The sequence below is a fragment of the Capronia epimyces genome (assembly GCF_000585565.1).
Source record: "Capronia epimyces CBS 606.96 chromosome Unknown aczIQ-supercont1.2, whole genome shotgun sequence".
NCBI classification, from domain to species: domain Eukaryota; kingdom Fungi; phylum Ascomycota; class Eurotiomycetes; order Chaetothyriales; family Herpotrichiellaceae; genus Capronia; species Capronia epimyces.
The window spans coordinates 196484-224203 of record NW_006912905.1 but is presented as its reverse complement, the minus strand read 5'-3'; the positions used below and the strand labels follow the sequence as shown (position 1 = coordinate 224203).

General features: G+C 54.5%; 10 protein-coding genes across 10 annotated transcripts; 6 read left to right on the top strand and 4 right to left on the bottom strand.

Annotated features, from left to right (window-relative positions):
* Positions 1 to 990: 990 nt before the first annotated feature.
* Positions 991 to 3038, bottom strand: A1O3_01906 (translation factor GUF1, mitochondrial; the record flags this gene model as incomplete). Its single annotated transcript, XM_007732049.1, has 2 exons — positions 991 to 2254; positions 2311 to 3038. 2 exons carry the CDS (start codon positions 3036 to 3038, stop codon positions 991 to 993), a joined length of 1992 nt encoding a protein of 663 aa, XP_007730239.1.
* A 197-nt stretch (positions 3039 to 3235) lies between these two features.
* A1O3_01905 (mitotic spindle assembly checkpoint protein MAD2) lies at positions 3236 to 4233 on the top strand (the record flags this gene model as incomplete). The annotated part of the gene is made up of 7 exons (XM_007732048.1): positions 3236 to 3287; positions 3343 to 3368; positions 3415 to 3440; positions 3492 to 3530; positions 3580 to 3608; positions 3664 to 3883; positions 3945 to 4233. 7 exons carry the CDS (start codon positions 3236 to 3238, stop codon positions 4231 to 4233), a joined length of 681 nt encoding a protein of 226 aa, XP_007730238.1.
* A 602-nt stretch (positions 4234 to 4835) lies between these two features.
* Positions 4836 to 9664, top strand: A1O3_01904 (DNA-directed RNA polymerase III subunit RPC1; the record flags this gene model as incomplete). Its single annotated transcript, XM_007732047.1, has 3 exons — positions 4836 to 4933; positions 4987 to 5269; positions 5297 to 9664. The coding sequence occupies 3 exons, from the start codon at positions 4836 to 4838 to the stop codon at positions 9662 to 9664; spliced, it is 4749 nt and encodes a 1582-aa protein (XP_007730237.1).
* A 2986-nt stretch (positions 9665 to 12650) lies between these two features.
* On the top strand, positions 12651 to 14297 carry A1O3_01903 (uncharacterized protein; the record flags this gene model as incomplete). The annotated part of the gene is made up of 2 exons (XM_007732046.1): positions 12651 to 12986; positions 13041 to 14297. The coding sequence occupies 2 exons, from the start codon at positions 12651 to 12653 to the stop codon at positions 14295 to 14297; spliced, it is 1593 nt and encodes a 530-aa protein (XP_007730236.1).
* Positions 14298 to 14873: 576 nt separating this feature from the next.
* On the bottom strand, positions 14874 to 15884 carry A1O3_01902 (uncharacterized protein; the record flags this gene model as incomplete). The annotated part of the gene is made up of 1 exon (XM_007732045.1): positions 14874 to 15884. The coding sequence occupies one exon, from the start codon at positions 15882 to 15884 to the stop codon at positions 14874 to 14876; it is 1011 nt and encodes a 336-aa protein (XP_007730235.1).
* Positions 15885 to 16762: 878 nt separating this feature from the next.
* A1O3_01901 (uncharacterized protein) lies at positions 16763 to 17677 on the top strand (the record flags this gene model as incomplete). Its single annotated transcript, XM_007732044.1, has 2 exons — positions 16763 to 17171; positions 17277 to 17677. The coding sequence occupies 2 exons, from the start codon at positions 16763 to 16765 to the stop codon at positions 17675 to 17677; spliced, it is 810 nt and encodes a 269-aa protein (XP_007730234.1).
* A 396-nt stretch (positions 17678 to 18073) lies between these two features.
* A1O3_01900 (uncharacterized protein) lies at positions 18074 to 20425 on the bottom strand (the record flags this gene model as incomplete). Its single annotated transcript, XM_007732043.1, has 1 exon — positions 18074 to 20425. The coding sequence occupies one exon, from the start codon at positions 20423 to 20425 to the stop codon at positions 18074 to 18076; it is 2352 nt and encodes a 783-aa protein (XP_007730233.1).
* A 612-nt stretch (positions 20426 to 21037) lies between these two features.
* Positions 21038 to 23778, top strand: A1O3_01899 (uncharacterized protein; the record flags this gene model as incomplete). Its single annotated transcript, XM_007732042.1, has 2 exons — positions 21038 to 23461; positions 23518 to 23778. 2 exons carry the CDS (start codon positions 21038 to 21040, stop codon positions 23776 to 23778), a joined length of 2685 nt encoding a protein of 894 aa, XP_007730232.1.
* Positions 23779 to 25928: 2150 nt separating this feature from the next.
* On the top strand, positions 25929 to 26960 carry A1O3_01898 (uncharacterized protein; the record flags this gene model as incomplete). The annotated part of the gene is made up of 2 exons (XM_007732041.1): positions 25929 to 26166; positions 26224 to 26960. The coding sequence occupies 2 exons, from the start codon at positions 25929 to 25931 to the stop codon at positions 26958 to 26960; spliced, it is 975 nt and encodes a 324-aa protein (XP_007730231.1).
* A 123-nt stretch (positions 26961 to 27083) lies between these two features.
* On the bottom strand, positions 27084 to 27583 carry A1O3_01897 (uncharacterized protein; the record flags this gene model as incomplete). Its single annotated transcript, XM_007732040.1, has 2 exons — positions 27084 to 27273; positions 27339 to 27583. 2 exons carry the CDS (start codon positions 27581 to 27583, stop codon positions 27084 to 27086), a joined length of 435 nt encoding a protein of 144 aa, XP_007730230.1.
* Between the last annotated feature and the right edge of the window lie 137 nt (positions 27584 to 27720).

The window sequence follows — 27720 nt, the reverse complement described above, 5'->3', positions numbered from 1 at the left end:
CTGGCGGGAAGTCACACAGCATTGATGTGTTGGCCGGTGCCGGAGGGGGGCGGACAGAAGATAGAACGACCTCGACAGACTGGTGAGTCTGGCCTAACGTCGCCACGTGAATGCACCAGGTAGCTGCTCGAAAGGAAATCTCAATCCAGGCTGCATGCTTGTGCAAGTCAACCGGATGGATCGTAACATGTGCGAGTTGTCAGCACAACATGTGGGTATTCTGCTCCTCCTCGAGTTAACATCGAAGAACCCTTCGAGGGGACTTTCTGGTTATCTGACTTTTGTCCGTGCTATTCTTTCAACGAGACGTTGACTAATCCTCTGCTTGTGTTTGTTGTAAGGCTTGCTTGGAATCTGTCCCTTTCTGCTCCAAAGGGCTGATACCGAGGCTCGGCTGGACTTTGACGACCCGCATCCAGGGGTCCTGGTGGCCGAGAGTGAGGACGAAGCTAAGTCGAAGCTGGGGTTGATGTTGCCGGTGAGCGAATACGTCGTTCCGTTGGGGCTGGCTTCAAGGGTGCTGGGAGGCGGATGCCCTGCTAGCAACACCAGAAGGCTTAGTATCTCGACTCTTGAACTTGGGGGGAGGGGCTGTCACAGTTTTTGCAAGACTTACTCTTTCGACCTCGCATCGTCCAAGCATCTGTGTAGGTTGTATGGCAGTCATGGTAGTTCCCTGGCGAGACTTTGCAGTGTATGCTGTCTGACCGAGACGAGACGCGTCATTGCGGACATCGGGGACATCGGTATGCACAAGGAGAAAGGTGCAATGCATACAAGGGACAATGAATCGCCATCATACTGGAAACAAGGCTAGAAAGATGGAGTCTGAACAGCCACAAAGGTTCAAATGGTGTGTGGACCAGCCTTATTGCGGTCGACAGACAATGCCAATGCCATTGATGCTCACTCTCACTCTCACTCCCACTCTATACTTGTTCTTGTTCTCGTTCTCATCTCTGCTACTAGGAGCGCCTGTGGCATCTTGCCTCACTTTGCCAGGAATGCCTGGAAAGCGCTGTGCTCGATGACCACGTTCCCGACGGCCTTCAGTTTCTTGCGGCCTTCCTTCTGCTTTTCCAGCAGTTTCCTGCGTCTCGACACATCGGCAGCGTGCAACTTCGCCGTGACGTCCTTGCGGAAAGGCTTGATCGTTTCTCGCGCCACCACATGCTTGCCGACGGCGGCCTGGATGACCACTTCAAACATCTGCCTATCGACATGTTCCTTGAACTTCTCGACCCAGTGCTTGCCCACGTGCCGGACCTGCGAATGATGGAGCACCCGCGAAATCGCGTCCACGGGCACTTTATTCACCAGAAGCTGCAGCTTGACGATATTGCTAATGCGCCAGTCGGCCTCCTCGTAGTCGAGCGTTGCGTAGCCCTTGGTAGATGATTTCAGTTTGCCAAAGAAGTCGTCGACCAGCTGTGCCAGCGGCATCTCGTATCGAAGAATGACTTGCGACGATGTGAAGTATTCCATCGATTTCTGCTCGCCGCGGTTGTTCTCGCACAGCTCCATCACTTTACCAAGATATTCGTCGGGAAACGTCAGGGTCGCCAGCACGTATGGCTCACGCAGTTCCGCCACATTTCGCCGTGTCTCCTCACTATCGGGAAACTCGGCTGGGTTGGTCACCACGACTTCCTTACCATCCTTGTAGATGACCTTAAAAGGAACCGTGGGCGGAGTGATGATAATGCTCGCCCCATGTTCTTGTCGTAGTCGGTCCTCGAACACAGAACAGTGCAGTGTACCTAGGAACCCAAGTCGAAAACCCGCCCCCAGCGCCTCAGAAGACTCTTTCTGTACAGTCACGCTGCGGTCGTTCAGGAGAAGTTGGTTGATGCTATCTTCGAGATGCTCAAAGTCGCCTTGATCCACAGGGAACGCGGCCACAAAGACCATCGGCTTAGGTTCCTCAAATCCTGGCAGCGGCTGGACCTGCCTTTGAAATCCAACTTTGGTGTATGTATCCCCGACCTTGGCCTCACTGCTCTTCCTCATTGCAGGGTTGAAGTGGACATATCCCACCTGTCCTGCCCGGAGGACCTTCTGGGGCGTTGGATCCGGGTACATGATGCCCACTTCTCCAACGGTGTATTTCAGGCCAGTCGCAAACGACACAATCTGGTCGCCTGCACGAAGTTCTCCGTCGAATAGGCGTACTAGCAGGATCACCCCTTTATAGCTGGAATACCACGAGTCTACAAGGTAGAGGCGTAGAGGCTTTGTGTGATCGCCAATCGGCCTGCGCTTGTCAGAAATTGGCCGCCTCGGGCAGTGTATCATGGCATGTAGACTTACGCAGGTATTCTCTCGATGACCGCTGGGAGGACACTCTCCACATTGAGTCCAGTCTTTGCAGATACCAGGACCGCAGTGTCCGGATCCAGCTCGAACGTATCGTGCATTTGTTCCAGTGCCCTCGGAGCATCGGCGTGGGGGAGATCGACTTTGTTGATGACAGGGATCAACGTCAAGCCTTGAGAGAAGGCGAGGTAGAAGTTGGCTACAGTCTGAGCTTGGATGCCCTGGCTGGCATCGACGAGCAACAAGGCACCACCACAGCTGGCGTAGCTGCGGGACACCTCTGCTCGGAAATCCACATGACCAGGCGTATCTACCAGGTGCAGAAGATAGTCCTCGCCCTTGTAATTATAGATCATTGAACATGTCTGTGCCTTGACCGTGATTCCCCGTTCTCTCTCCACGTCGAGCTTGTCCAAAACTTGCTTGTTCGAGCCCGCTTCAATCGTGCCGGTCAGTTCCAGCAGTCGGTCGCTAAGGGTACTTTTGCCATGGTCGACGTGGGCGACGATGCAGAAGTTGCGGTACCGATCGATGGGAATGGCCGCAATTCGCTTTTCGAGTGCGGTCGGGGGAGCAGCTGGGGCAGCGGCGCACACCGGAGATGTGGTAAAGGTCCGCACTGAGCGGTGGTAGAGGTACTTATTAGACGCGGACCATGCTGGGGCAGAAGGAGTGCTTATGGCAGCTCTTCGCCGTGCAAAGACCTGCAGCCATAGTCGCATGAGTCGCAATGGTTGAGGTGGTTAATTGAGGCTCATGGAATCAACCTGGCCGATGGCCTCGACGAGAAAATGTCCTTTGAGTCAGGTGAAGTTCGCAGGCTGATTATTGCCCCGCCAACGATCCATGTCAACACGAAGACTTCGACTTCTCCCTAATTTTCTCACCCTCCGCACAGCGATCAAACTAATAGCAAAACATGGCGGTCGACAAGAAAGAGAAAGCGCAAGTGCATAAACTGGCCCTGCGAGGTTAGTCGACCTGGGCTACGTGATTGCGGGAATCCTGCTAATTCAGCTGCACCAGGCTCCTCGAAGACGGTAGCCGAATTCGTGAGTGTGCCCACTGCAACTGCGCGCCAGAACTGACCTGAGCCAGTTTGAATACTCCATCAATACAATCTTGTGAGCTCGGGCTTTCATTGGAATGGAAGGATGCGTGTTGACCGATCCTAGGTTCCAGAGAGGCGTCTATCCGGCTGAAGACTTTACACCGTAAGGAGAAAGCAGCCGCGCTCAAGATGAATCGCTAACAGACGTGCAGTATCAAGAAATATGGGCTCAACATGCTTGGTACGGGAGATTGAGGTGTAGTGCCTGCTAAACCTGGGTGCTAACGTGAACCCAGTTTCCTCGGACGATCAAGTCAAAGCCTACATCAAAAAGATCATCTCACAGCTGAACAAATGGATGATTGGGGGGAAGATCTCAAGATTAGTGGTCGTCATCACTAGCAAAGAGACCGGGGAATACATCGAGCGATGGCAGTTCGATGTGCAGCTCTTGGGCAAGTCGTCAAAAAATCGGTCTTCGAAGAAGGCCCCAGACAAGGAGAACGCCACCCCACAGTATGTTGTCCAGGCCAACTGGCAATTATCCAGCAGGCCAGACAGCGCTGACCGAGAATAGAGAGACGGCAAGTCCGGAACCAGAGCCAGAAAAGACGGAGGCACAGATTCAAGAAGAGATCCAGGCCATCTTCCGACAGATCACGGCGTCGGTCACTTTCTTGCCTGTCCTGGATGGAAATTGCACATTTAACGTGCTGGTCTATGCGGATGCCGATTCGGATGTGCCTATCGAGTGGGGAGACAGTGATGCGAAGGAGATCAAGGATGGAGAGAAGGTCCAGCTGCGCAGTTTCAGCACCAGTAACCACAAGGTGGACACGATGGTTAGTTATCGTTTGGCCGACTAGATGTCACTGCCCAGTATCAACGGCTAGGAGAGCGTGGAGTTCAGGATCATTTTCTGGGATTCAGGACGACAGGATTCAGATAGGCTAGGGAATGGAATTATGATGACTAAAGACAATACTTGATCTTCCATGTTTCTATGCAGTCCCAGGTATTGATTCGGTAGGTACGGATACCTTGCTTGAGGAGATTGAGACTGGTGAGACTGGTGAGACTGGAGGGGCAAGGCTGTGACATGGTAAATCAGGCACCGCAGCCTGAGAGCGGGGAGCGGCACTCGCAGCCGCGAATTTTGGAGAAAACTTTTGGGCGCGTGTGGTTGCCCACCTGCTTTTCACACCTACCTATATCCGTAGACTGGCCATCAACCATCAACTCTGTACGAATACGTACTACCCCTACGTCTGGCGGGTGCAATTCTCAGCCACTCGAAATCTTTGCCCTCATCTCCATGGCGATTCGATAAAGGCCTTTCCTGCATCTGCGAAACCTGGACCTGCCATTCCCCGAACCTCCTTGAAAGCCGGCGTGCAGCAAAGTGCACAAATGCGCGAATCGCCAGCCCACCCTCTACTCCGACTGCGTTGGTATCGGTGACGGCAAGATGCCTGCATCAACAGAGGTGCAAAGCCCCTTGCCGGGCAAAGAGCAGGTGGTCAATGATGCCCCCAAAGTCATCAAAGAATTACATTTTGGTGTCTTGTATGGATTTGTCGTCTTGGGAGAGCAGGAACTTGACTCTGATGATGCTGCAGGTCGGATCAGGACATAATCAACCAGTCCCAGGTCGAACTCGCCGACCGTCGGATGTTTGATCTCGACAAAGGTCGCACATATGCCGAATACGGACCCCTCGACAGACGCATGGGTGTCTCGGGCAAACGAGACATATGCCAGACTTGCGGAGAGCAGTTGCAGACCTGTAACGGCCATTTTGGACACGTCAAACTCGTCCTACCAGCCTTCCATGTGGGCTACTTCAAGAAAGTCATACAAATTCTTCAGAGCATCTGCAAGGCAGGGATCCCGTTCAAGTCAGTCTTGACTACCCACTAATTCTTTCAGGACTGCTCGGCCATCCTCCTTTCCGAGGCGGACCGAAGAAAGTACATCAACGCTTTGCGAAGAGCCGGCAACGATAGCCTGCGACAAGCTGCCATTGTCAGAAAAGTGGCGGACCAATGTCGGAAAACAAAAGTCTGCTTCGACTGTGGTGCCATCAACGGCTTGGTGCGAAAAGCTGGCACACATGCGCTTAAAATTTCTCATGACAAGTTCAAATCATTCAACTCTTCGACAGCAGCCAAAAAGCAGCCACCGCCCGCAAAGATAGAGTTTGACAAGTCTTTCGAGACAGCGAAGGCGTCGAATTCGGAAATCGAGAAACACCTCAAAAAGGCCATGGATGACCTGAATCCTCTCCGGGCGTTGAAGCTATTCAGGCGCATACACCCCTCAGATCGTGAGCTGCTCGGTTTACGATCTGCCAAACCCGAATCTTTCCTCTGGCTGTATATCCCCGCTCCGCCAGTGTGTATCCGGCCTTCCGTAGGACAAGAAGCAGCAAGTACAGAGGACGACATCACAGCCAAATTGGGCGACATCGTGGCGGCAAATAATGCACTGAGAGAGGCCATCGAGAAAGGGGCACCTGTCCAGTCTGTTGTTGAACATTGGGACTATCTGTCGCTCCAACTCGCCATGTACATCAACAGCGACGTGCCGGGTTTGGCGAAGGGAGAGTTCGGCAAGCAGATCAGAGGCTTTGTCCAGCGGTTAAAAGGCAAGCAAGGCCGTTTTCGTGGAAACCTGTCAGGGAAACGTGTCGATTTCTCAGGCCGTACTGTCATCTCTCCCGACCCGAACCTAAGAATCGACGAGGTCGCGGTTCCGGAACTGGTGGCGAAGAACATGACCTATCCAGAAGTGGTCAACGAAATTAACATTGAAAAATTGCGGCAACGTGTGCGCAATGGTACCAACATCTGGCCAGGGGCCAATTACGTTTACAAACCTGACGGCGACTTCCGAGTCTTCCTTAAATTTGGTAAACCGGCGCTGATTGCGAAAGAGTTGAAGGAGGGCGATATTGTCGAGCGCCATCTCGAGGACGGAGATATTGTCTTGTTCAACCGGCAGCCATCTCTTCACAAGCTCAGTATCCTCAGCCATTTTGTCAAAGTTCGACCTCATCGGACATTTCGGTTGAACGAATGTGTGTGCAATCCCTACAATGCTGACTTTGACGGAGACGAAATGAACCTTCACGTCCCTCAGACTGAAGAGGCGAGAACAGAAGCAACATTGTTGATGGGTGTCAAGCACAACATTGTCACTCCGAAGAACGGTGAGCCTATCATCTCGGCTATCCAGGATTTCATTACCGCTTCTTTCCTTCTGAGCAGCCTGGATCAATTCTTCGACAAGAAAACGTTCGTGACCATGTGCGTTGGGATGTTGGAGCCCGAGACCAAGTTCGAGCTTCCACCACCTGCAGTTATCAAGCCGCAGACTCTTTGGACGGGTAAGCAAGTCTTCAGCATCTTGATGAGGCCGAACAAGCAATCCCCGGTGACGGTCAACCTCGACGCCTCATGCAGAGACCACAACCAATACCACCCTGACTTACATCGAGATCTCCAAGATGACAGTTTCTTGTGCATCCGCAACTCCGAGGTCTTGTGTGGCAGAATGGACAAAGCAACAGTGGGATCCGGGAAAAAGAACTCTGTCTTCTACATCCTGTACCGTGACTTTGGACCAGACGCGGCAGCTCAAGGCATGAACCGCCTGTCCAAACTTTGTGCCAGGTGGCTTGGAAATCAAGGCTTTACTGTTGGCATCAGCGACGTCACACCACCAGACCTGCTCGTCAAGGCTAAGGCTGAAATGATCGCTAAAGTCTTTGAAGAATGCAAGGCCTTTGTGCAAGCATCCAAGGCAGGCAAGCTCAAGAGGAAGGCCGGCCTCGATGATGCAGGTACTTTGGAAGCAGAACAGGTCCGAGTCCTGAGTACTGTTCGAACAAACATTGCAGGTGTTTTGACGTCTGAACTCAGTAAGAGAAACACACCTATGATCATGGCTATCTCTGGATCCAAAGGCTCGAACATCAACGTCGCCCAGATGGCAGCTCTCCTGGGACAGCAAGATATCGAAGGAAAACGAGTAGGGGATGGGTTCCAAGACCGAACCTTACCTCATTTTGCGAAGCATGAACGATCTCCCCCATCTAAAGGGTTCATCTCGAACAGCTTTTTCAGCGGACTCTTACCCTACGAATTCTTGTTCCACGCAGTTGGTGGGCGTGTTGGTCTGGTCGACACGGCCGTGAAGACTGCCGAAACTGGTTACATGTCACGTCGACTTATGAAATCTCTGGAGGACCTGTCTACTCAGTATGACCACACCGTGCGCAATTCGGCCTCCAACATCGTCCAGTTCCTGTTTGGTGATGACGAGCTTGACCCTGTTGACATGGAGGCAAGTGCGAAGCCCGTGGACTTTGAGCGCACCTATGCGCACGTGGAAGCGATTACCTTTGACACGAATGAACCTGGTCTGTCGGCTGCCGACATCCACTCTGTTCTGGAAGAAATACTGGCTCCAAAACGCAATCTTCTCACCAGGTTCGACTTCAATGGCACAGAACTTCCCTTCGATACCGATGACGATCGATTGGTGGATCAAAGTGAGAGTCACCGTGCATTTCTGCAATCTATCTATGACTTTGTCATGGCGAAGGCGCGATATTTCGAGGAGGCAAGGGTACAGAAAAAGCAATACGCTCTTCCGCCATCGTGGACGTCCAGTGGCAGCAAGAGAAAAGCCGAGACCGACCCTGACGAAGCCGGAAACGAAGCCTCGGTCGCACCAGAGCGGCGTTCTAGCCGGAAAGGCCTTGTCGCAGCCGCAAATACCCCTAAAGCTGTTAAGAAGCAGAAGAAAGTGCCGTCAGATGATCAGACAGTCACGAAGGTTCAGGCGTCTCCTTCCACCAAGGACCGCTTTGAATTAACCTGCAAGGTCTCTGAGAGGACACTACGAGGCTTCATCAATTTGTGCTTGGAAAAATACGAAAGAGCGAGGACCGAGCCAGGCCACGCTGTGGGAGCTGTCGGGGCGCAGTCCATAGGCGAGCCAGGCACTCAGATGACTCTCAAAACTTTCCATTTTGCTGGTGTTGCTGGCATGAGTTTGACGGCAGGTGTCCCACGTATCAAGGAAATCATCAACGCATCGAAAGACATCAGCACACCCGTGATAACCTGCCGCCTGGAACGCAGAAGAGATCTGTCGATACCCGAGTCGCTGGCTAGAATTGTGAAGGGCAGGATCGAATGCTTGTATCTCGAGGACATTACCTCCTACATTCAAATCAGCCACTCTCTAGACCGGCCAAGTTGCATCTACCTTCGAATCTCCTTGGACACTATCACCGAGCTGGGCCTCGACCTTACTCTTCAAGACGTTTGCAATGCCATTCAGAAACACCGTCAACTCAAAGCTGCGAAACTGCGAATTCAAATCAAAGGCCAAGATGAGCTGAAGATCTCAACGGATGCGCCGATAAAGTCGACGAAGCGTGGCACAGCTGCAAAGATTGACGAAGATGGGCAAAACGAACGACTGATCCGTCTTCAGACGTTGCGTCGTGTTCTTCCCAGTGTGCACGTTCTTGGTCATCCTCTGGCAACTCGAGCGGTAGTCACTGCGGAAGATGATCCAAGGGCAGACGAGATCAAGGCGCTGCGCCGAGCTGCAGAGCGCGCAAGGGCCGAGAAACAGCGGGCCACTACCTCGTCCACGGAGCCAGACGTTAAAGATGAGAATGGCAAGATTAAGGTTGAGGAACCGACTCAAACCGTCATACCAACCCCATCGGCAGACGACGGCAAACCTGTTCAGATGCACAAAGTCATGGTCGAGGGATACGGCTTGCGCTACTGCATGAACACCGAGGGCGTTGACCCATATCACACCCATACAAACTCGGTGATGGAAACGCTGCAAGTCCTCGGAATCGAAGCCGCACGCGCCAAAATCGTCCTGGAGATCCAAGAAGTCATGAAAAGTCTTTCCATCGACCCGCGTCACATGGCGTTGCTTGCTGACGTGATGACCTACAAAGGCGAGGTACTTGGTATCACCCGATTTGGCCTGGCCAAGATGCGTGACAGCGTGCTTCAGCTTGCCAGTTTCGAAAAGACGGCCGATCATGTGTTTGATGCCGGTATTGCTGGCAAGATTGACAAGATTGAGGGTGTGAGTGAGTCTGTCATTGTGGGCAAGACCATGGGAGTTGGTACCGGGAGCGTCGAGGTTGTCAGATACCTGAATATCGGTGGCAAGGATAAGAAGAAGAGACCGACCGTCTTTGAGGATGCGTGGGGCAAGGCGGACCGAGCGAGGGAGCGGAAGAAGAAGCAATGATCGGTCGATGAGATTGACGCTGATGATGATGATCTCTTGCGTCTTGCGCCTCTATCTCAGAATGAGCAATGATACCAGCCCAGTAGATAATGATTGTATACAGCTCAATCCCACTCATGGACAGCTAATGACTGGACAAGCATTCCATTGCGAGACCCTCGAGTGCTTCACTTCTGAACACACCCTGGCTTAGGCTTTCATGCCAGTACGAGACCGTGCAAGATGCCCGCCCAGAGATGAATGTCATTTCACACTCGGGTGCCTTTTCGCGTCCTCTCGTTTCTAAACTTCAGGGGTATACTCACTTCCTGAGCTGCCGCGATCCAGGCGTTATGTACGAAAGGAGGAATTCAAGTCCATCATCGAAAGTCCGCGGTCGAGTGAAGATGCGAGCCCGGGGGTTTCCGGCGTATCACGCCACTCCCACCCCCCGCAAGCACTCTTTGCACAGGAAAATACACTCGAGAACAAGGTGGAAGAAGACGGAACGAGGATCATGAGGATCCTCGTTGTCCTTTTATTGACCGCTAGAGCGGAAGGTCGATATGTACAACATCCATGTGAAGGATGCTTTCTTCATCCCGCCGTAGTTCGCCAGCGCCATCCGCGTCTGTACAGCAGCATCACAGCCTCCTTTCCCCATCTTCGATGCCTTGTTCGACTATTTATTTGAAGCCAGCTTCTCGGGCACGCTGGTCTTCCAGCCTGGCGTAGAAGTTGTCGCGAGCTCGGACGCGAGGGAGGTGGTAGCCTGGCGATACAGTCAGATAGGGCCTTCGTTGAAAGCTCCGCCATGGGACCGGTCTCCGAGGGCGGCGGCGACGCCAGAAGAAAGCGCGCTTCTTGCAAGTGAAATGTGGAGGACGCTTGCTTTACTTACCGTACCACCATAGGTATCCGAAAGTGGTTCCTAGCCCTGTATTTTAAACCACGTCAGCATGAACTGGTCTTGCTATGACTCTGCCGGCCTTTGAGTTCCAATTTCCTCCTCGTCTATAGTTTCGTCTGTTGCTCGAAATGCATTGCATTCGCTTGAAATGGCGGGCGATTGGGGGTTCGGCTTACCGAGCGCAATACTGAGATCCAAGACGAGACCTCGTCGGAGCATCTGCACAAGTCAAGTCGTCAACACAATACACCCAAGACTGGCGGGATATGAGATAATAGGCTGCAGACAAGCACAGCACCACGCCAGACAAGAAAGGCCAGACAAGAGAGACCGGACGTACTCCTGTGATAGGTTTGATCGCCATTATTTCCTCTCAAGCTCTCGGAGAGCTCCTCAGACACTGTAAGTTGTAGGAATGCGGTGAACTGCAAGATAGAGGCCGAGGTTTGTTGCTGGTCGAGCGCCAACCTCACTGTGGACGTGTAATGGTCGCGAGTTGAGAGCTGCGAGATGGTTGCTTGTTGAAGCTTCCTCAAAGATCCGCAATTGAGGTGAATTGCAGTCGAAGCTGAAGGCTTGGCGGCACGTGCCATCCAGGTCACTTGGGTTGCCCGACCGTGCCGCTTTAAACCCTAGCTCCTCCCGCCTCACCCTCCGCTCACCTCCTTACCTTTCCACCCACCCTCGACCTTATCCTCCTGCTTGTCGACCACCCTGACTGGGGCTTACTATTAGCGACGGTGGCTAGGTCCCGTTTATAGGACCTATCGAACTATACGGCACCCTTCGTTCCTCTGACGCCGTACCACTACTCGAGTACCTAGGTGCTACTAGTACTAGGAATAGCAGCATAATACGGAGTACGTGCTTGGCACTACGGCGCGGGAAATTGAGGGTTGATGCAAGGCTGCAATGGAGACGCTCGTATGAGGCTGCCATGGAGAAAAATAGCGTTCCGGACAGTTCGGAAGGTGTTGCCAGCAGACCGGTCTTCATCATCAAAAGGCACGCCATACCGCCGTATATGTGACTCGAGGCATCAATATGGGATGGGTCGCGGGGAGATGACATCCTTCAGCAAATCCCAATCGGCCGCACATCATGGACTGATTCGCAGATCGAAGAACATGGTCAGTTTTTCATCCACAACAGATCGGAGAACGAAGTATTCTCCAGCTTGCCTCCAGGAGCCAAGTCTTTCTCTCTAGGCCTCCAGTATTGGGAGCGCGGCGCAAGAATTCGGTACGATTTATACATCCACAACTGCCAAAGCTTGGTCAATCATCCAGCGTTGCAAATAGGCTCCGACGCGCTGCCCAAGAATTGACTTGTCACTTTGCCTCTCCAGCATCTGCGATCCCTGACGGCAGCTCGAATTCCCACGGTTCTCACAGTTCCTCGTGGCTCTAGGATGATATCCGAGTGGGCATTGGTTGTGTGTGTTTGGTGCGAGTCGCCAACGACGTGCCAGATGTGGCAGTTCCCAGTGATCACGCATGCATTCACCGTATTGATGACCGTGGCTGTCGCATCCAGCAGGATATCACGCTGAGATGAAGTTCTTCTTCCGGGAGATTGGCATACTCGGTGCTGGAGCGGCGCGAGGAGACTTGACGGAACGCACAGTGAAACAGTAAGTGCTTGCTGTTTTCCCAATCTCTCAATCTCTCACGATCCGAGGGTACAGCATCTTCGAGGCTCTCGCACGGACTGCACCCAGCCTGGGTCCGTTTAAGTGATCATCCTGTTCCACTATCACGCCTTCGCCGTTTTGAGTTCGACGGTCCACTTCAATAGCTGGTCCTTTCGTCTGTCGGGATTATGTAAACCCGGTGTTACTTAACCTGATTCGTCAGTATAGCATCCCCGGTGGCCTGTTTGGGTCTTGCTCCTCCAGGTCGAGGTGACGCGATTGTCGCTAGAGAACTTTGATCCCCGAGGCCTGAACCGACTGATCCCCGAGGACGGGAGTGTACATACTCAAAGGGACCAGGAATCCATCAGACTGCAGAACAAAAGGTCATGTTCGCTTGACTGCTTGAGTCGAGACAAAGCCATAGTCTTGGTCATCCACCCGGTTCACCGTCTGGCCGCGATATGGCTTCTTCAGCTCCAACGGACTCGGCGGCGGCGTCGCTGCAGAATGAAAAACATCAGGCGACAGGGTTTGCGGAAGTTGCACCTCCAGAAGGAACGGATGAGCACCACCGCCAGGAGATACTGGACCGGTTCACCGCCGAAGATGACAGAAGAATCATGCGCAAGGTCGATTGGCACTTCCTTCCCCTCCTGGTCTTGATGACCATCATCAAGCAGTTCGACTACACCAATGCCGCGTCGGTGAGGGTCTTGCAAGTTGGTCTACCCAGCAACATCATGAAGGAGTTGGGGCTGTCCGCCAACGACTACAACTGGCTACAGACTCTTTATTCGGTGAGTGAGCGGACATTCCTTCATGCCATGGGGTCTTCTGACTGACCCAACCAGCTGGGCATGCTCTTCTTCGAGGTTCCCAGTAATCTGTTGCTCAAAAAGGTCACGCCGCGCAAGTGGATGACCCGGATCTTCCTCACCTGGGGCATCGTGGTGGCCTGCCAGGCCGCCGTTCAAAACCGGGGGGGAATCTACGCATGCCGCTTCCTCCTGGGCGTCCTCGAGGCCGGCTTCTTCCCCGGCGTCACCACCCAGATGTGCAGCTGGTACCGCAGCGACGAGTACGGCAAACCGGTCGGGACGTATTTCATGGCCCAGGCTTTCTCCGGCGTTCTCGGCTCACTCCTCGTCTACGGCATCTCCTACATGGACGGGCTGGGCAACCTCAGCGCCTGGCGCTGGGTGTTCCTGCTGGAAGGTCTGGTCACCATTCTGTTCTCCGCCGTCATCTACCTCGTGCTGCCCGACTACCCAAAGTCCGCCCGGTCGGCCAAGTGGCTTACGCCGGACGAGCAAGAGTACCTGGAAGCTCGGTTGTCGGAGAATGCTCCTCGAACGGATGAAAAGGCCTTCCGGCTCAGCGAAATCATCGACGTTCTCAAAGACCCCCGCATCATCTTCTTCACTGCTTGCCAGCTCATCCTCAACATCGCCGGCTACGGTCTCTCCTGGCAGACTCCGGTCATTGTGACCCAGCTCGGCTTCACCAAACTGCCGCGGAACCAGCTGCTCCTGATCCCGCCTGCCATGGGCCAGGTTCTGGGCCAAATCGCGGTGGTCTGGTTCCTGTCCAAGGCCTACGTGGTCCGACCGGCGATCAACATGGCGCTGTGCGTCGGAACGCTGGTGTTCTACATCGTGCTGTGTTTCCCCGTGAGTGCGGGCGCCACGTATGCGGCCTGTGTGATGGGGCAATCGTTGTTCTACACCTACTTTGTGGTTTTCTGGTCCTGGCGCTCTTCCAGCTTGGTCGGCGCCACCGGCACCGCCTTCACACTGGCGGCGCAAACCGCCCTGGCCCAGGTCGGTTCCATCATTGCGCCCAACGTGTTCCAGTCCAAATGGGCGCACAATGGCTACAAGAAGTCCTTTTACATCCTCGCCGTGTGCGTGGCCTGCGCTGTGGTGACGACCGGGATCGCCTGGTATCTGACCAGGAAGCTGGAATACGAAGTTTGGCAAGTCCGGAAGCACAGAATCGCCGCGGAGAAGAAGAACAAGGTCTGGACCGGGACCGACGTCCACTTCTTCGAAAACCGAGTCTTCTACCCCAAACCCTCGCGTTTCCGCGCTCGACGAGAAGCCAGGTAGCCTCGGAACAAAGTGTTCTGACCGGAGGTCGAGGGAGACGGCGTGTACGCCTGTTAGAGGCCACCATCTTCGACATGTGATCTTGCCCCATGGTTGGAGACAGTCATAACAACTTGGTCTTAGGGTTAATAGATAAAGTCGGCTCTCTATGCTTGGTATGCGGTGTTGTCTTATATCGCTCTCTGTGCTGTGTAGCCATAGTAGTCGCTACAGATTAAAAGAAAGAAAAGAATTGAACCTCGGGTCCAGAATATAGACTTTGGCCTAAGGCTTAGGCAGCCCTCACCATTCATCTAATGAAGGCACGGATTCTAATGACAGTTAAGGTTTTCCATATATGTATATACATATATATATATCTATAACAACCGGGGTTTGTGGACCAACGTCAACTTTCAACCGAAACCTCTTGCCTGATTCCACTGTCACTCGTGATATTTTGTCCAGTACTTTCAGGTGGACGAAGTGGAGGGTCTTTCGCGATCACTGTAGGAGACAGAAGACAAATACCTCCCCCCCTCCCCCCCCCAAATCTCCTGTTTGGTCTATCAATATGACTCGGGCTTCATTCCGACATCAGACTTCAGGTGTCAGACTTCCGGCGTCAGGCTTCACGGCCTCGAGCAACCTTTTCCACGAACGTTCGGCCCTGATGGCGGCGGGTTCTAGACCGGCGTGCTCCTCTCTCGTGCGGCGGTCAAAGACTTCGAGAGAAAGCCAACCGGTGTAGTGCTTGTCCAGCAGAATGGAGCGCAGGAACTCGGCGCTGGGGAAATAGGCGCCGGATTCGACCTCGAGCGGGAAGGGGCGGGCGTGCCTGGACCAGCTGGCCCTTGGATCCAGGGCCGGGTCGAAGAAGGGGTGGCCGGGATGGTAAGGAGGATCGAAGAGTTCGCCGTCGGACAGCTGGACGTAGAAGAGCTTGTCGGCGGTGTCGGTGGCGGCCAACCGGTCCAGCGAGGCGCGCAGGCGGGCGTCTCCTCCGGGCCGACGGCCGCCCGGCACGGTGTTGTCGGCCCAGAGGCCGGTGATCAGGTGGAAGTTGTCCAAGCAGAGGCCGAAGTTGGGACGGTCCACGGCCTGGACGAGGTCCCAGGCCTGTTCCCAGGTGCTGACGTGGCGGGCCCAGGCCACGGGCTCGTACGCGACCGCCACGCCCGCCGCGGCCGCCAGCTCGGCCAGTTGGCGCAGCTCGGCCACCAGCACGGCCCTGTCGCCGTGGCTGTCCCGGAGCGTCTGCGACGGCACCTGCAGGTAGCGGCCGCCCAGCCGCCGCAGCAGCTCGATCCAGTCCGCCGCCACCGCCAGCCGCTCCGCCAGGCTCGTGGTCGGGTGGCCTTCGAAGTTGCGGAACGGATCCAACGCCAGCACCTGCACGCCGCTCGCCGCGCTCAACTCCCCGAGGCGCGTCGCCGCCGCGGCCAGGCTCAGCCCGTGCGTGTGGGCATACCTCTCCAGTTCCGGGTACACCACCTCGATCCCGCCGAACCCATGTTTCGCCGCCAACTCGATCTTCCGGTCCAGCGTGTGCGCCGCGTGCTGTCCGAGCGACGCGCTGGACACGGCCACTTTGATGTCGGACGTCATGTTGGCTTGGGGGGGGCTATGACCTTACTACCTTGTAGCAGCACTCGTCAATCCCGTCTTCCTGATGTTCCTGATAATACAATAAGCCCTGGGGTCCAGCGGCCGGGGGGAACAAGCAAGGAATTTGACCCGAACCGAACCTGGATTCCAATATCAATATCAATTCCAATTTCAAGTCCTTTTCCATTTCCATCTCCATTTCCACTTCCATTTCCCGCCGAACCTGTGCCATATGTTATGTAACAGTCGGGGACCCAGAAAACCAAAGGACTCCTGGACCCCTGGGCCCCCGGCAACTCGTTGGACGTTGGACGTTCCACGTTCGGGTTTCGGCACGTCGGCAGAGATCCCGCTCGATCGTAATCGCCCCGGTCGCCGACTAAACGGGATGGCTCCTCAGGCCTCTCATTGGCCGGTGTGGCGGACCGGCGACCACTGGAGGTTCTTGCTCGTCATGATGGGCCGGTATGGCGACACCGGTCCGGATGGGCCTAAGCTGCATCGGTCGTAGATACCCGGCGTCCACATGGATTCGTAGATTGCATAGATTGATCCTTTCCCAGGTGGTCCCCGTCACTATAGCGGTATGGATACGCGACCAATGTCCTCATTCTGGCAAGAGAATACGCCATACATTAGGTACATCCAATCTTGAAAAGGCTGGTGTGAGAGAGAGAGAGATACTCCATAACAAGGCTAGGAAGCCCCCTTCGAGAAAAGAGGTTTTCCAATTGGCCCAAGCCCCCCTATTTGTTTGCTCTTTCGGCAAGCCGTACCTACCTACGACGACGACGACTACTACTACTGATACTACTACTACATGTGATATATTGATATATCCCGTGGTCACAAGCAAGACGCCCCCCCGATTCTCCATCATGTCAACGGCAACGCCGCACAAGCCCATCCCGGCCCGTCTCGCTGGCAAGGTCGCTCTGATCACCGGGGCAGCAGGCAATATCGGGTCGGCAACCGCACACAGGTTCCTGCAGGAAGGGGCCAAGCTCGCGCTCATCGACCTGGACGCGGCACAGCTACAGAGGACCGAGCAAGCCCTCGTCGCAACCAATCCTCGCATCGCATCGTCTGTCGCCGAACACGTGCTGCGCGTGGTGGCCGACGTCACAGACGAGGAGAGCATCAAACGCGCGGTTCAAGAGACCGTCGACACTTTTGCCAGGCTGGACACAGCCTTCCTCTGCGCCGGCGCTTCATACACGGCCACGTCCATTTTTGACACCGACCTGGAGCTGTACGATCGTCTGACGAGGATCAATAGTAGATCTGGTAGGCCAAACACAATGACCTCCCCTCCTGTAATCCTTCAAGTGTGCACAGCCCCATGCCCCGGGCCGATGTCGACTAACTTGTTCTCCATGGTGATCTTGGCAGCCTTCGTTGGGATTAAGCATGCGGCTGCGGCTATGCGAGACCTTGGACAGGGAGGGAGTATCATCCTCGCCTCCTCGGTCTCCGGGCTCCGCGGAGCACCAGGCATGACCGTGTACGCTGCCTCCAAGTTTGCCCTCCGGGGTATGTGTTTATCGTTGGTCGCCGAACTGGGTCAGTACGGGATCCGCATCAACACCATCCATCCTTGTGGAGTGAATACGCCCATGTTTAGACAGACCTGGACCAGGGAGCAGGAGCAAGCGCTATTGAAGACTGTCCCGCTTGGGCGGTGGGCAGAGGTTGAAGACGTGGCCGCGGTCGTCTCGTTTCTTGCGAGTGACGACGCTCAATTCCTGACTGGCGGAGCTCTCAAGGTCGATGGCGGAATGGTCTGCATGTAAACCTGGTAGACAGTCGGCGTGCATAGCAGACCGGGGGACCATTAGAAACTAGTACAGTATTCTAATGTTCGCTCGGCCCTCCTTTGCAAGCCCTTACTAGGTATGTATTGATCCTCCTCCTCGGCACTCCTCTCTAGCAGGGGCAGTCGCTGGTTATCCGTCAGGAATGCCGTGGGTTGGCTCCGAAAAGATAGTGCTTTTGATTCAGGCAGGCGTTGACGCATGGTGGAGGCCTCAACCGGTGCTGTCTTGATCCAGATAACTTAGCTGGGCCATTGTCATGTCGGAGAGGAAACCCATGTTTTGGGAGAACTGCGAGGGTCTTTGGTCCCTTTGACATTAAAACATCTGTGTTAGCATCCACCATGCAAACATAAATGGAACCACCGTGCAAACTCACCAGACGAAATCATCGAGCTCAGCCAATTGATCGCAAAAATAATCCATGCACTCAGAGGACACAGCGCCCCCGAGCAAGGCAGGTCCAATTCCAAAGTCATCTGTCACGGTCATGGGCCCAATGGTGGTGGTGGGTGCCAGGCCCTTCCCGACTTCGTCCCCGGCTGGACGATTCAAGGCAGACTGGACGCCAGCTTGCGTGGACCAGGAGTGTGCAGCACCGCCCTGACCCAGGCTCAATGCAGCGGCAAAATCAGGGCCAACACATCTCACACGCGGTCCCCATGGGTAGCGTGTCACACCCCCGGTCCCCTCTTCCTGGACCGGATCCTCAAATACTGTCTCATTGGCCGGAAAGGTCCCCAGCTCCAGCGAGTCATCCAGGCGCCGCCCCGAGCAATGATGAGTTAAGCCCGCGGAAGATCGATGCCTGCGATTTGGATCTGCCACTAGGATATCTCCAGCTGCTTGCCTCGGGTCAGAGAGAGATTGGGACGCGGTCAGGTGCAGGAGAGCTCTGGAGGTGGCGAAATCAATGAGTGGGAACAAGTGCGATTCCGTATATCTTTCCACGTACATTCTCTTGAGGAGTGAGATTTGCGCCGGTGGAGTGTCCAGATCTGGCATAGAAGTCGGATCCACCAAATCTTGCCACAGGTAGAATGTCATGGTCTTGACCTCCAGCTGCGCGACAATTGCCGTAAAGAGGAGATGTAGGTTGAGTACATGTGGAAGTAAGGGCGGTGCTTGGGATTGATGGTCCTCCAACCCAGTAACTGTGCAAACTTTTGGCAGGCTGGTCAGCCATTTTCGAAGTATTTGCACGAGACTAGGATAGGTCTTGGGGACGTCATCTTTTCCCTGGCCGTCGTTTGCAAGGTCGTGAAGAATGCAGGACAGTTCAAACAGGCGATTGAAAACACTGGCGACACGAAGTGGCTGATGCTGGTTCATGTTGCTGTCATTCGGGCCTCGACATGTTGATATGTCCACCCACGGACCCCATTCTTCAATCCCATCTTCTAGAACTAAGCCCGCGTCGGCCATGTCATGGCATCTCACATGGGCTGGTCTTTGGACTCGAGCAGAGATCACCGTATCAAGAATGAAGGCACCCATCAGAACGTGTTTTTGCCTCCCGCACAAGTTGAGGGACGTTGCGTACCCCTCATTCCGAGTCTTCGACCTGACCTCGTATGCCGCCCGTAAGGCGCGTCCTGCTGAATGCCATGCTCTTTCCCAGGCACCGGCTTTGCAGCTCGCCAGGCTCAGCAGCAGCAATGATTGGACGTGACCCAGGTCACAGGGATAGTCCTCATCCGGGATCAAAGTTCGAGCGGTTCGATACGCTTCCGTGTCTGCTTTGCCATGGCGCTCAGCTGGTACAATGTCGGGCGGGTCGAAGGGCATAGCAACATCTTGCAACTGCGCCAAGGTCAGTGCCGCCCATAACGCCGCGTGTGCTCCAGTCTGGGCGGTGTGCTCGTAGATCTGATCTCGCGGGCATGGATATTGCTGGGCCGTCTTGTAAATGTCGCTTTTTTCCAGGATCGGAAACCAAGTATGAGTGTACGTGAAATAACGGTTCAGGAGTTCCCAGGTGTTGTCGGGTAATGTCAGGACGCCCTCGGGATGCCTGTCCGATGTGTGGTAGGGCAACAAGGGTGAGGCAACCGTCATTGAGTGTATCTTCTGATACTTCGTATTCTGGTTGGCTTCGGATCGGTGGCTCTGCAGATAATCTAGGGTGGAAGAGGTTCCGACCGTGATAACCTCTGCCGGACTGGAGGATGCCCTGTCCTTCTCAACGTGCGTTTCTTCGGGAACACGCCATTGGAAAATGGGTGGATTCTGTAGAGAGCTGGCCCCGTCTTGTTTCGTCTGTGCATTCGTCTTGCCTTCCTGACTCTGGACTCTCTCTTCAGGGGTGTCCCAGATGCTCAGTTGGCGGTTGACCTCCCGCAAAAGACGACTGTTCTTCCATTTCTCTAGCACTTCCATTCGCCATTCCTCGCCCCGGTCGACAACAAGCTCTTCCAACAGCTTGATCGCGGCGTGCTCGCTTCCATCGATTCTTTCCAAAATCGACCCCCAGAGCGTTTCCAGGACCCGTACGTAGCCTCCAGTCAGGCCACGTTTCCGCGGAGGGCTTGCGTAAATGCAAGCTGCGTTGGCGCCCCTACAACCGGAGCAGCTTGGGCGCGAGCCATTGCACTTGGCCTTCCTGCTGCGACAACGAATGCACGCTTGTTCGACCCTTCGAGACTTGGACTTTAAGAAATTCGAGGGAGGGAAATGGTCCCAGTGTAGCTCCCTGACCTGTCCGGGTCCATCATCGTTCGCGGGCATCGTCTCACGCGCGACCGGACGGTGTCAGTGATTTGGGTCGGACACTGGAAGGAAGTGGACAAAACTCTGGGAATGCCGGCCGCCAGGGACTGGGGTCGGGGACTGGTGGCTCCTCAGGCTCCTCCAGTCCCCGATCCATCGACTACTGGCCACCGGCCACGCTTCAGCCATGACACAGGCAAGTCTAGGTACGTAGTAGGTACCGACTGTAGGGGGGCATGGGCAAGAAACGCAGCCGGGACTCGAGGTAGCGGGGGCCCAAGAAATGACGTGCGAGGTCACAGATTACAGTGCGCAGTACGGATACGAAGTACGGGGTGCTAATATACACTGGCATATTACTCCATTATTGATATTAGTATCTGGTGGTATCCGTACTCCGTATCACTGCCGGCGAGGAATCCAGGCACCCAAAGCCAGTCGCCGGCGCGCCCACCCGGTCCCCGAGCGTCTCGTCTCAACACTCGTTTGTGCCGGTCTATCTTTTGCAGGGATTCTCAAAACAGTGTCGTTCCTTGACAGCGCTCCCAATACTCCGGACACGATGTCGACACAATGTAGCACGACGCCGACTTCACCAACTTCGGGCTAGGACGGGCCGTCGAACCAAGCATGAAGCGGCAAGCTGAGGAGATGCTTTCATCTCTTCCATCCGAACTGATTGATGTGGCTAGGATCACGCCCCGTCCCTCCCATGCCATCCCACAGAGACGTCCGGATGTGACTCCCAACATGCACAAGCTTGCTGCGTTCAATCATACCACGAAACACAATGGAGGACCGACGGCGTCATCGCCGGCTGCCAGTGAAGCCGCGTTCCTATCCTCGCATCATGCTCAACATCGTCAATTCAGCTCCAACGCGAGCATTGTCCTCATCGGGCTTAGTGGATCAGGGAAATCGACCTTGGCTGTGATGGCCGCCTACAATCTTGGGCGACGGCTTGTCGACGCAGACAGCTACTGGAGATCGGCAACAGGGCAATCCAGACATGATTACAGAGCGAAGCATGGCGAGGACGCCTACCAGCAGCGTGAAATCGCGGTGTTGGAAGATATGCTAGAACGACACTCTGACGGATGTGTGATTGAATGTAGTCCTGGCTGCTTCAAACGAAGGGGCCACTCGACCCTCAAAAGATACGCCGTCTCACATCCTGTCATATACATCCATAGAGAGCGAGAGCAAACACAACGCTACCTGCAGAACGTCAGGCCCGAGGAGATCGATCGACTGCTGAAGATCAGCGAGCCACTGTACCTCACTTGCTCCAACTTCGAGTTCTACAATCTTACAGAAAGGACTGTACCGGGTCACCGAGCCTTCCAGCCGCCAGAGCCAACATTCACTCAGGATGGCCAGCCTCGTTCCTTCTTGGCGCTGAAGAGTACCGAGCAGAGCTTTTTCTACTTTTTGAAGCGTATCTTTGGCACCAGGGATCCGCCCTTCTCCCAGACCATGGATCAGTTTCCAGTAAGCCCGCTTTCGGAAGCAAGGCCTTACACTTACCTATTGTCGGTTTCTCCCCTAACTGAACCACAAGAACTCGATACCGATGACGAGTTGTTTGCCAGTCTAGATGCGTACGAAGTCAAAGTCGACATTGCAGCATTCCTCGACGAGTCTCCAAACACTGACGAAACAAGAAGCTTGATGAGAGCCTCCATCGGCCGGACGTTCGCGTTGCTTCGACAACGTAGTCTCATGCCCGTCATTTATCATGTGGAGCTGGGGTCAGATAGCGAGATTCCTCAGGTGTACATTGACTTGGTTCGTTATGGGCTTCGCTTTGCTCCTGACTACGTGACGCTGGACCTCCGATGCTCAGAAGAAATGATGCACTGTGTCAGAGATGCCAGTGGCTCTACACAGCTCATAGCTCACCGTTATTATCCCGCCCCTGGCAGATACGGCTGGGATAGCCGAGCCAGGCTCACTGATTATCTTCAAGCTTGGGACAGAGGGTGCGACCTTGTGCGCCTGGTTCAGCCTGGAGTCACATTCGAAGACAACGACGCGGTTCAGAGACTCCACCACAAGATTGAAGCAATATCAACCCATCACCCCCCGCTAATCGCATACAACACCGGCATTCAAGGCCGCTCTTCAGTGATATTCAACAAGACCCTCTCCCCTGTCATCTCGGCAGAAAATGGACGCGAGGACCGCCACTTGTCAGCCTGCATAACTGCCCGGGAGGCACAAGAGGCCTTATTTTCTTCGTTTGTCTTGCAACCATTGAAGTTCTGGGTTATTGGTGCCAATGTTGATGGTAGTTTGGCCCCGGAGATGCACACTGCTGCCAGCAAAGCCTGGGGCATCCACCACATATGGCAAGCGTGGACCTCATCCTCCCTAGAAGCTTTCATCCCGTTGACCGAAGACCCCCAGTTTGGCGGAGCCACGATCTGCCTCCCGTTCAAAACCGAGATAATGCCACTCCTGCGCTCCATCAGCCCGGCTGCATCAATGATCGGGGCTGTGAACACGGTCGTTCCTCTTCGATTCGAGCCAGACCCCAACATTCCCTATTATTGCGACCGTCGATTCCGAAGAAATCAGGTCGGACCTGTTAAAGCTCTGCATGGAGACAATACTGACTGGATTGGGTTTCGGGATTGTATATCCAGAAACCTGTCACCTGCAAATGCCGTCCGGCGCGGAACTTCTAGTCTGGTGCTTGGGGCAGGTGGCATGGCACGAGCAGCCGTTTTCGCGATGATGCAAATGAGCATCGAGAACATCTTCATTTACAATCGAACCCTTAGCAGAGCCCAAGCGGTGGCGGACCACTTCAACGGGATGGAAAGCTTCGCTCTGGATCCCTCGAGTGGCCAACAAGGCTCAACAATACGAACAACAAAAGTACGGGTAAAGATTCTGAATGGTTTAGGTGATCCGTGGCCATCAGAGACAAGCTTGCCGACGGTGATTGTTTCCACTCTTCCCACCTACTCGGTAGGGCAAGGGGGAGCCCCTGATGTCGTTCTACCAGAGGCATGGCTACAACACCCCTCAGGAGGCGTGTTCATCGAAGTAAGTTTCCTCTTGGTCACTGCCTAGCAGGTAGTCAGGTGTCTGATATCGAGCAGTTTGCGTACGAATCGCCCCCATCGCGACTTATGAAGCAGATGAGATCCAAGGCTGGGCAAGGCTGGGTTGCGGTGGACGGCCTGGATGTTCTACCTGCGCAAGGCTTTGCTCAGTTTGAGATGTTCACCGGCCGAATTGCACCCAGGAAAGTCATGCACCTAGAGGCGCTTCGAGCTTATACACGCCGAGCACCAGAGGACGAGCGCATCAAGATCGCTAGACGCCTGGTGGATGTAGAAAAGGACGATCGCCGGTACTGACGGAACTGTGATCGAGCCTGATCGAGCCTGTCGCGGTCAAACAAGACTGGTGGCCGGTGTAGAGCGCTGTCTGCACCAGGGGGGTGCTCAAGACATTTCAGCTGGTCCTGGACGCCCTGATGGACAGTCTTGACGACCTCGACTTCCCCAACAGCAACCTTTCATCATGTCGCTGCTCCATCCATTTTCACAGTCTTTCTTGGGTGAACACTTTGGAGGTCCCTGTCCCAGCTTCCTTGTTCCTTGTCAGAATGACCGATTACTATGCTGCCGAACCGCTGTGGAGCTTGCAACGAACCCATCTACTACACTACACCAGCTTCGTTCGCTTTCAGATATCCCCGTTCTCCCTAAGCCGTACGTTACGCTACATGTGTGGGCCGCCCGCATTCTACTGAATCTACTCCCGTACGTGGAGTAGTCTTATGGAACGAACTTCCAGGCGGCTCGGGCCATTCCTGTGTCGACTGGAGCTACATAGCAACTCTCCTCTACCTCTACTACGATGAAGATCGGAGGAAGACTTTGCAGCAAGATTTGGATGGGATGTTGTATTCTGGAATACGATGCTATTACTACGGAGTACGGAGGACGAAGGCTACCAATAAAAGCTCTCCATGAGTTGTTCTCATACCCCTGTAATGCAGCTAGAACGGTCTTGCGTGATCAATGGCTGTGTGGTCTAGGTTCAGGTTCTCGCCTGAGAGTAAGTTTAGTGGCCTCCTCAAGCGAACATTTCTAGCGATGGAAGATAACGGTGAGCAGCTACATGCCATGGTCGCGTTCGACAGAAGACAGTGGCTAAGATGATGGAGATGGACAAGCAAGGAAGGAAGGAAGAAAGGAAGCAAGGCCAAGAATGAGTATAGTCGGTCATTTCTCATAGCTTTCATGGTCTCTTTCATTCATGGTCAACTTTGTTCACAAGGCCAGGTGTCACCATTGCGATGACATATCGACCAGTACTGTACCTTCCACTTATCAGGAGGAAAGATATCGAGGGTGACCCGATAGCACCCTGGCGATCAAGACCACGCGTATACAATGAACTCGAAGCCTCACAATTCATCGCCCGAAAGGACCACTATTCCTGTTCCTAGACCTCCTAGAGATTGGCGACTAGACAACACGGGGACATTCCGACGTCTGCCAGGTAGTTTTCAGAGCTCATGGGCAAATGCTTCATCGATCTTGCCAGCATTCAGTGAAAGAAACCGAAGCGAATGACCAGTCGATACCTAGCATGCAGTCCTTGCGCAACTCGCCGCCTCCGGAGGCTTCTTACGGACCTTACCTCCAGCGGAATCGGTCAGACGTCAGGGCTTGTTCTCCTCGAGGCCCACTGGTCCACTGGTCCACTCCCTTGCAGTCGCAGGTTGCCAAAGGGGCCTTCACGGCGTCATGATTATGCTCGGCATCGAATACTGTGTTTGATTAAAACTGGCCATGCAAATATTAGCCAGTGTACGGAGTATTGGGAGCGCCGATGCAGATAGGTCCGAGGCGAAGACAAAAGAAGCAACGAAACGTACGGCAAAGGGGGAAGAAGGTGAGGTTCACTGGCTGCGCGATGGCCGGGGTTCAGGGGCGATGAAGATCGGTCAGGTCCTTGTAGGTTTCGCTTGTTAGATCCATCGAGTGATCATTGCAATAGTGCAATGCAAGTTGGGAAGGGAGGGCAACGACGTGAGGAAATATTAGAAAGCAGCAAGAGGAGTTTCCTCCTCAATATCTACATCTCTTGCCGTTCAGGAACGGCTGGAGTAGGGAGTACTGTGTAGTGGGTACGGAGTATCCGTACTGTGGTCACTGGTAAGACTGCTGGACCACGCCTGCCCGGAAGTGTTGATTCCGCAACGCTGCTTTTAACACTCCTCACATGTTTGGGGGTTAGCACAGGGCGGCATCACCCAGATCCCTAAAGGGGGTGAGTGAGCCTGGGGCAGATATTGGCGGGCCGTTTTGCTCCGCCGGTGCAGGGCGAGATCTAGAGAAGAGAGATTCAATAACCACCTACACCTACCTAACTCACACACCAAGACGGATCCTGGTATACTGGTCACTGATGGTCAAGGTCACGACCGGTAGCGACCACAATATTGTGTGCCAGAGACGGACCAGCCTTTGTCACATTCACTCCCGTCGTGCAGATGTCTTCAAGCGCGCCGCCAAAGCGAAAGACCACGTATCGTCACCACCATGTCCTGCATCACAAGGCTCAGGCCGTGCCCCCGAAGGAGCCGGCGCTTCTGGAACAAGACATTATCGACAAATTCCTAGTTGACTTTACCAAGACAGTATGCGAAGAAGAGGCGCTCAAACAGGGCATTACAAATCCCTTCATCGAGTCGGTCGCTTTGGGAGAGCTAATCGCTCTGGCGGAAGAATGTATTACCCTCTTTTATTGTTCCGTGGGCAGGTAGCACTTCACTAACTCTCTGACAGTCATGTTCAAGTTCCTTTCTCGAGTTCGTCGGTCGATGCTGGCAGCCCGCCGGACCTATCCTTTAGCTCCCGACTTTGAAACCGCCATCGAGGTCCTGGACATACCCAGGCCGGACGACCAACTTGGCCCTTACAAGACTCAACCTCCCATCAATCCTCCTTTACTACCCACACCGCCTCCTGAAGACGAATTCCACAATACCGTTGAACTTCCTCCGTCGTTCCTCGGTCCCGAGCTCGACGGGCACGGCCAACTCGTTAAATACGCCTTCAACGTGGGCGGATTACCAGAATTGCCCTCGGCGCACACATATAAAGATACTCCAGTATATCCCTACCGAGAAACCGACACGAGGAAAATCAGAGAGCTAGCCACGCAGGAAGGCAAGCTGGGTGAACAGGCGCTGCGAAAATTGGCCGGTGCTGTCAAGTTAGACGCGGCGCATCCGCTCGACTCGGAGACATCCAGACAGAAGTCCAGACCTCCACAACAGAAAAGGGGTCGTAAGAGAGTCAGTATATTGGAAGAGGCTATCTTCGAGGAGACTGTGCGAGACCTGTTGGCCAAAGAGCCCGCGGGCTTCGAGTTAGGGCCGATTGTGAATTCTGAAAAGGCGTGCCGCATGCCGGATGATGCGCACGCAAAGAGACTCGCGCCGGCCACTGGATCAGCTTCGGCTCGGCTTGAAAGGCAGGCCAGCTGGGCCAAGAGTGGCGTGGATGTGATGGAGCTTTGAGATCGAGAAGCCCACGTGTGCTGTTATCACAAAGCGTTGGCGTTGCTGGGAACACAGGAAAAGGAATTGGATTGCATATGATACCCCCAAGGCGGCGGCGAGGCTCGATTCGTTTTCATTGTCTCATTTTCGGGCCCAGAAATAGTTGCCATAGTTGGCGAATGCATTTGCTTCGGCCGTTGGTTCTATGCCACCTGTTGCGGTTGCGGTTGTGGTGTCATTGTTCGTTGTCCCTGCGCTCGGCTTCCAGGCATGTTCGCCCTCCCATGCCGTGGTTTCGACGTGGAACACCTTGCCATTCTTTTCCTGACATCTAGCATGGACTGTCAGCTCCCCAAGGATCTCACTCGAGTAGATAGTAGTTAGGGAACACCATACTTTCTGAACAGCCGTACAAAGGGAAAACATTCCATGCGCGCGGTCCCGGTCGGACTGGCCAGGGTCCGCTGGTATTGCTGCTCGGGAGTGGTGCAGCTGTACTGGACCAGCTCGAGCAGTTCGCAGTCCCGCTGCAGGTCGAACCCGCCGCCGAGTTTCCTGCTCTTCTCCTTGAACTCAACCGTGCGGTAGTGCAGGCGCTGGTCGAGGGCGCTGACTGGGAACGGGTGTTCGGGCGGGGCCATTGAGCAGACACTGCCCGTCGATTTCGCGCAGACCAACCAACCACCCACAACACCTTCTCCTGCTTCCTCCAACCTCACGTTCACTCAGGCCGGACCGTCGAGAGTATCTGTAGAGCGCTGCAATCGGTCATGGCGCA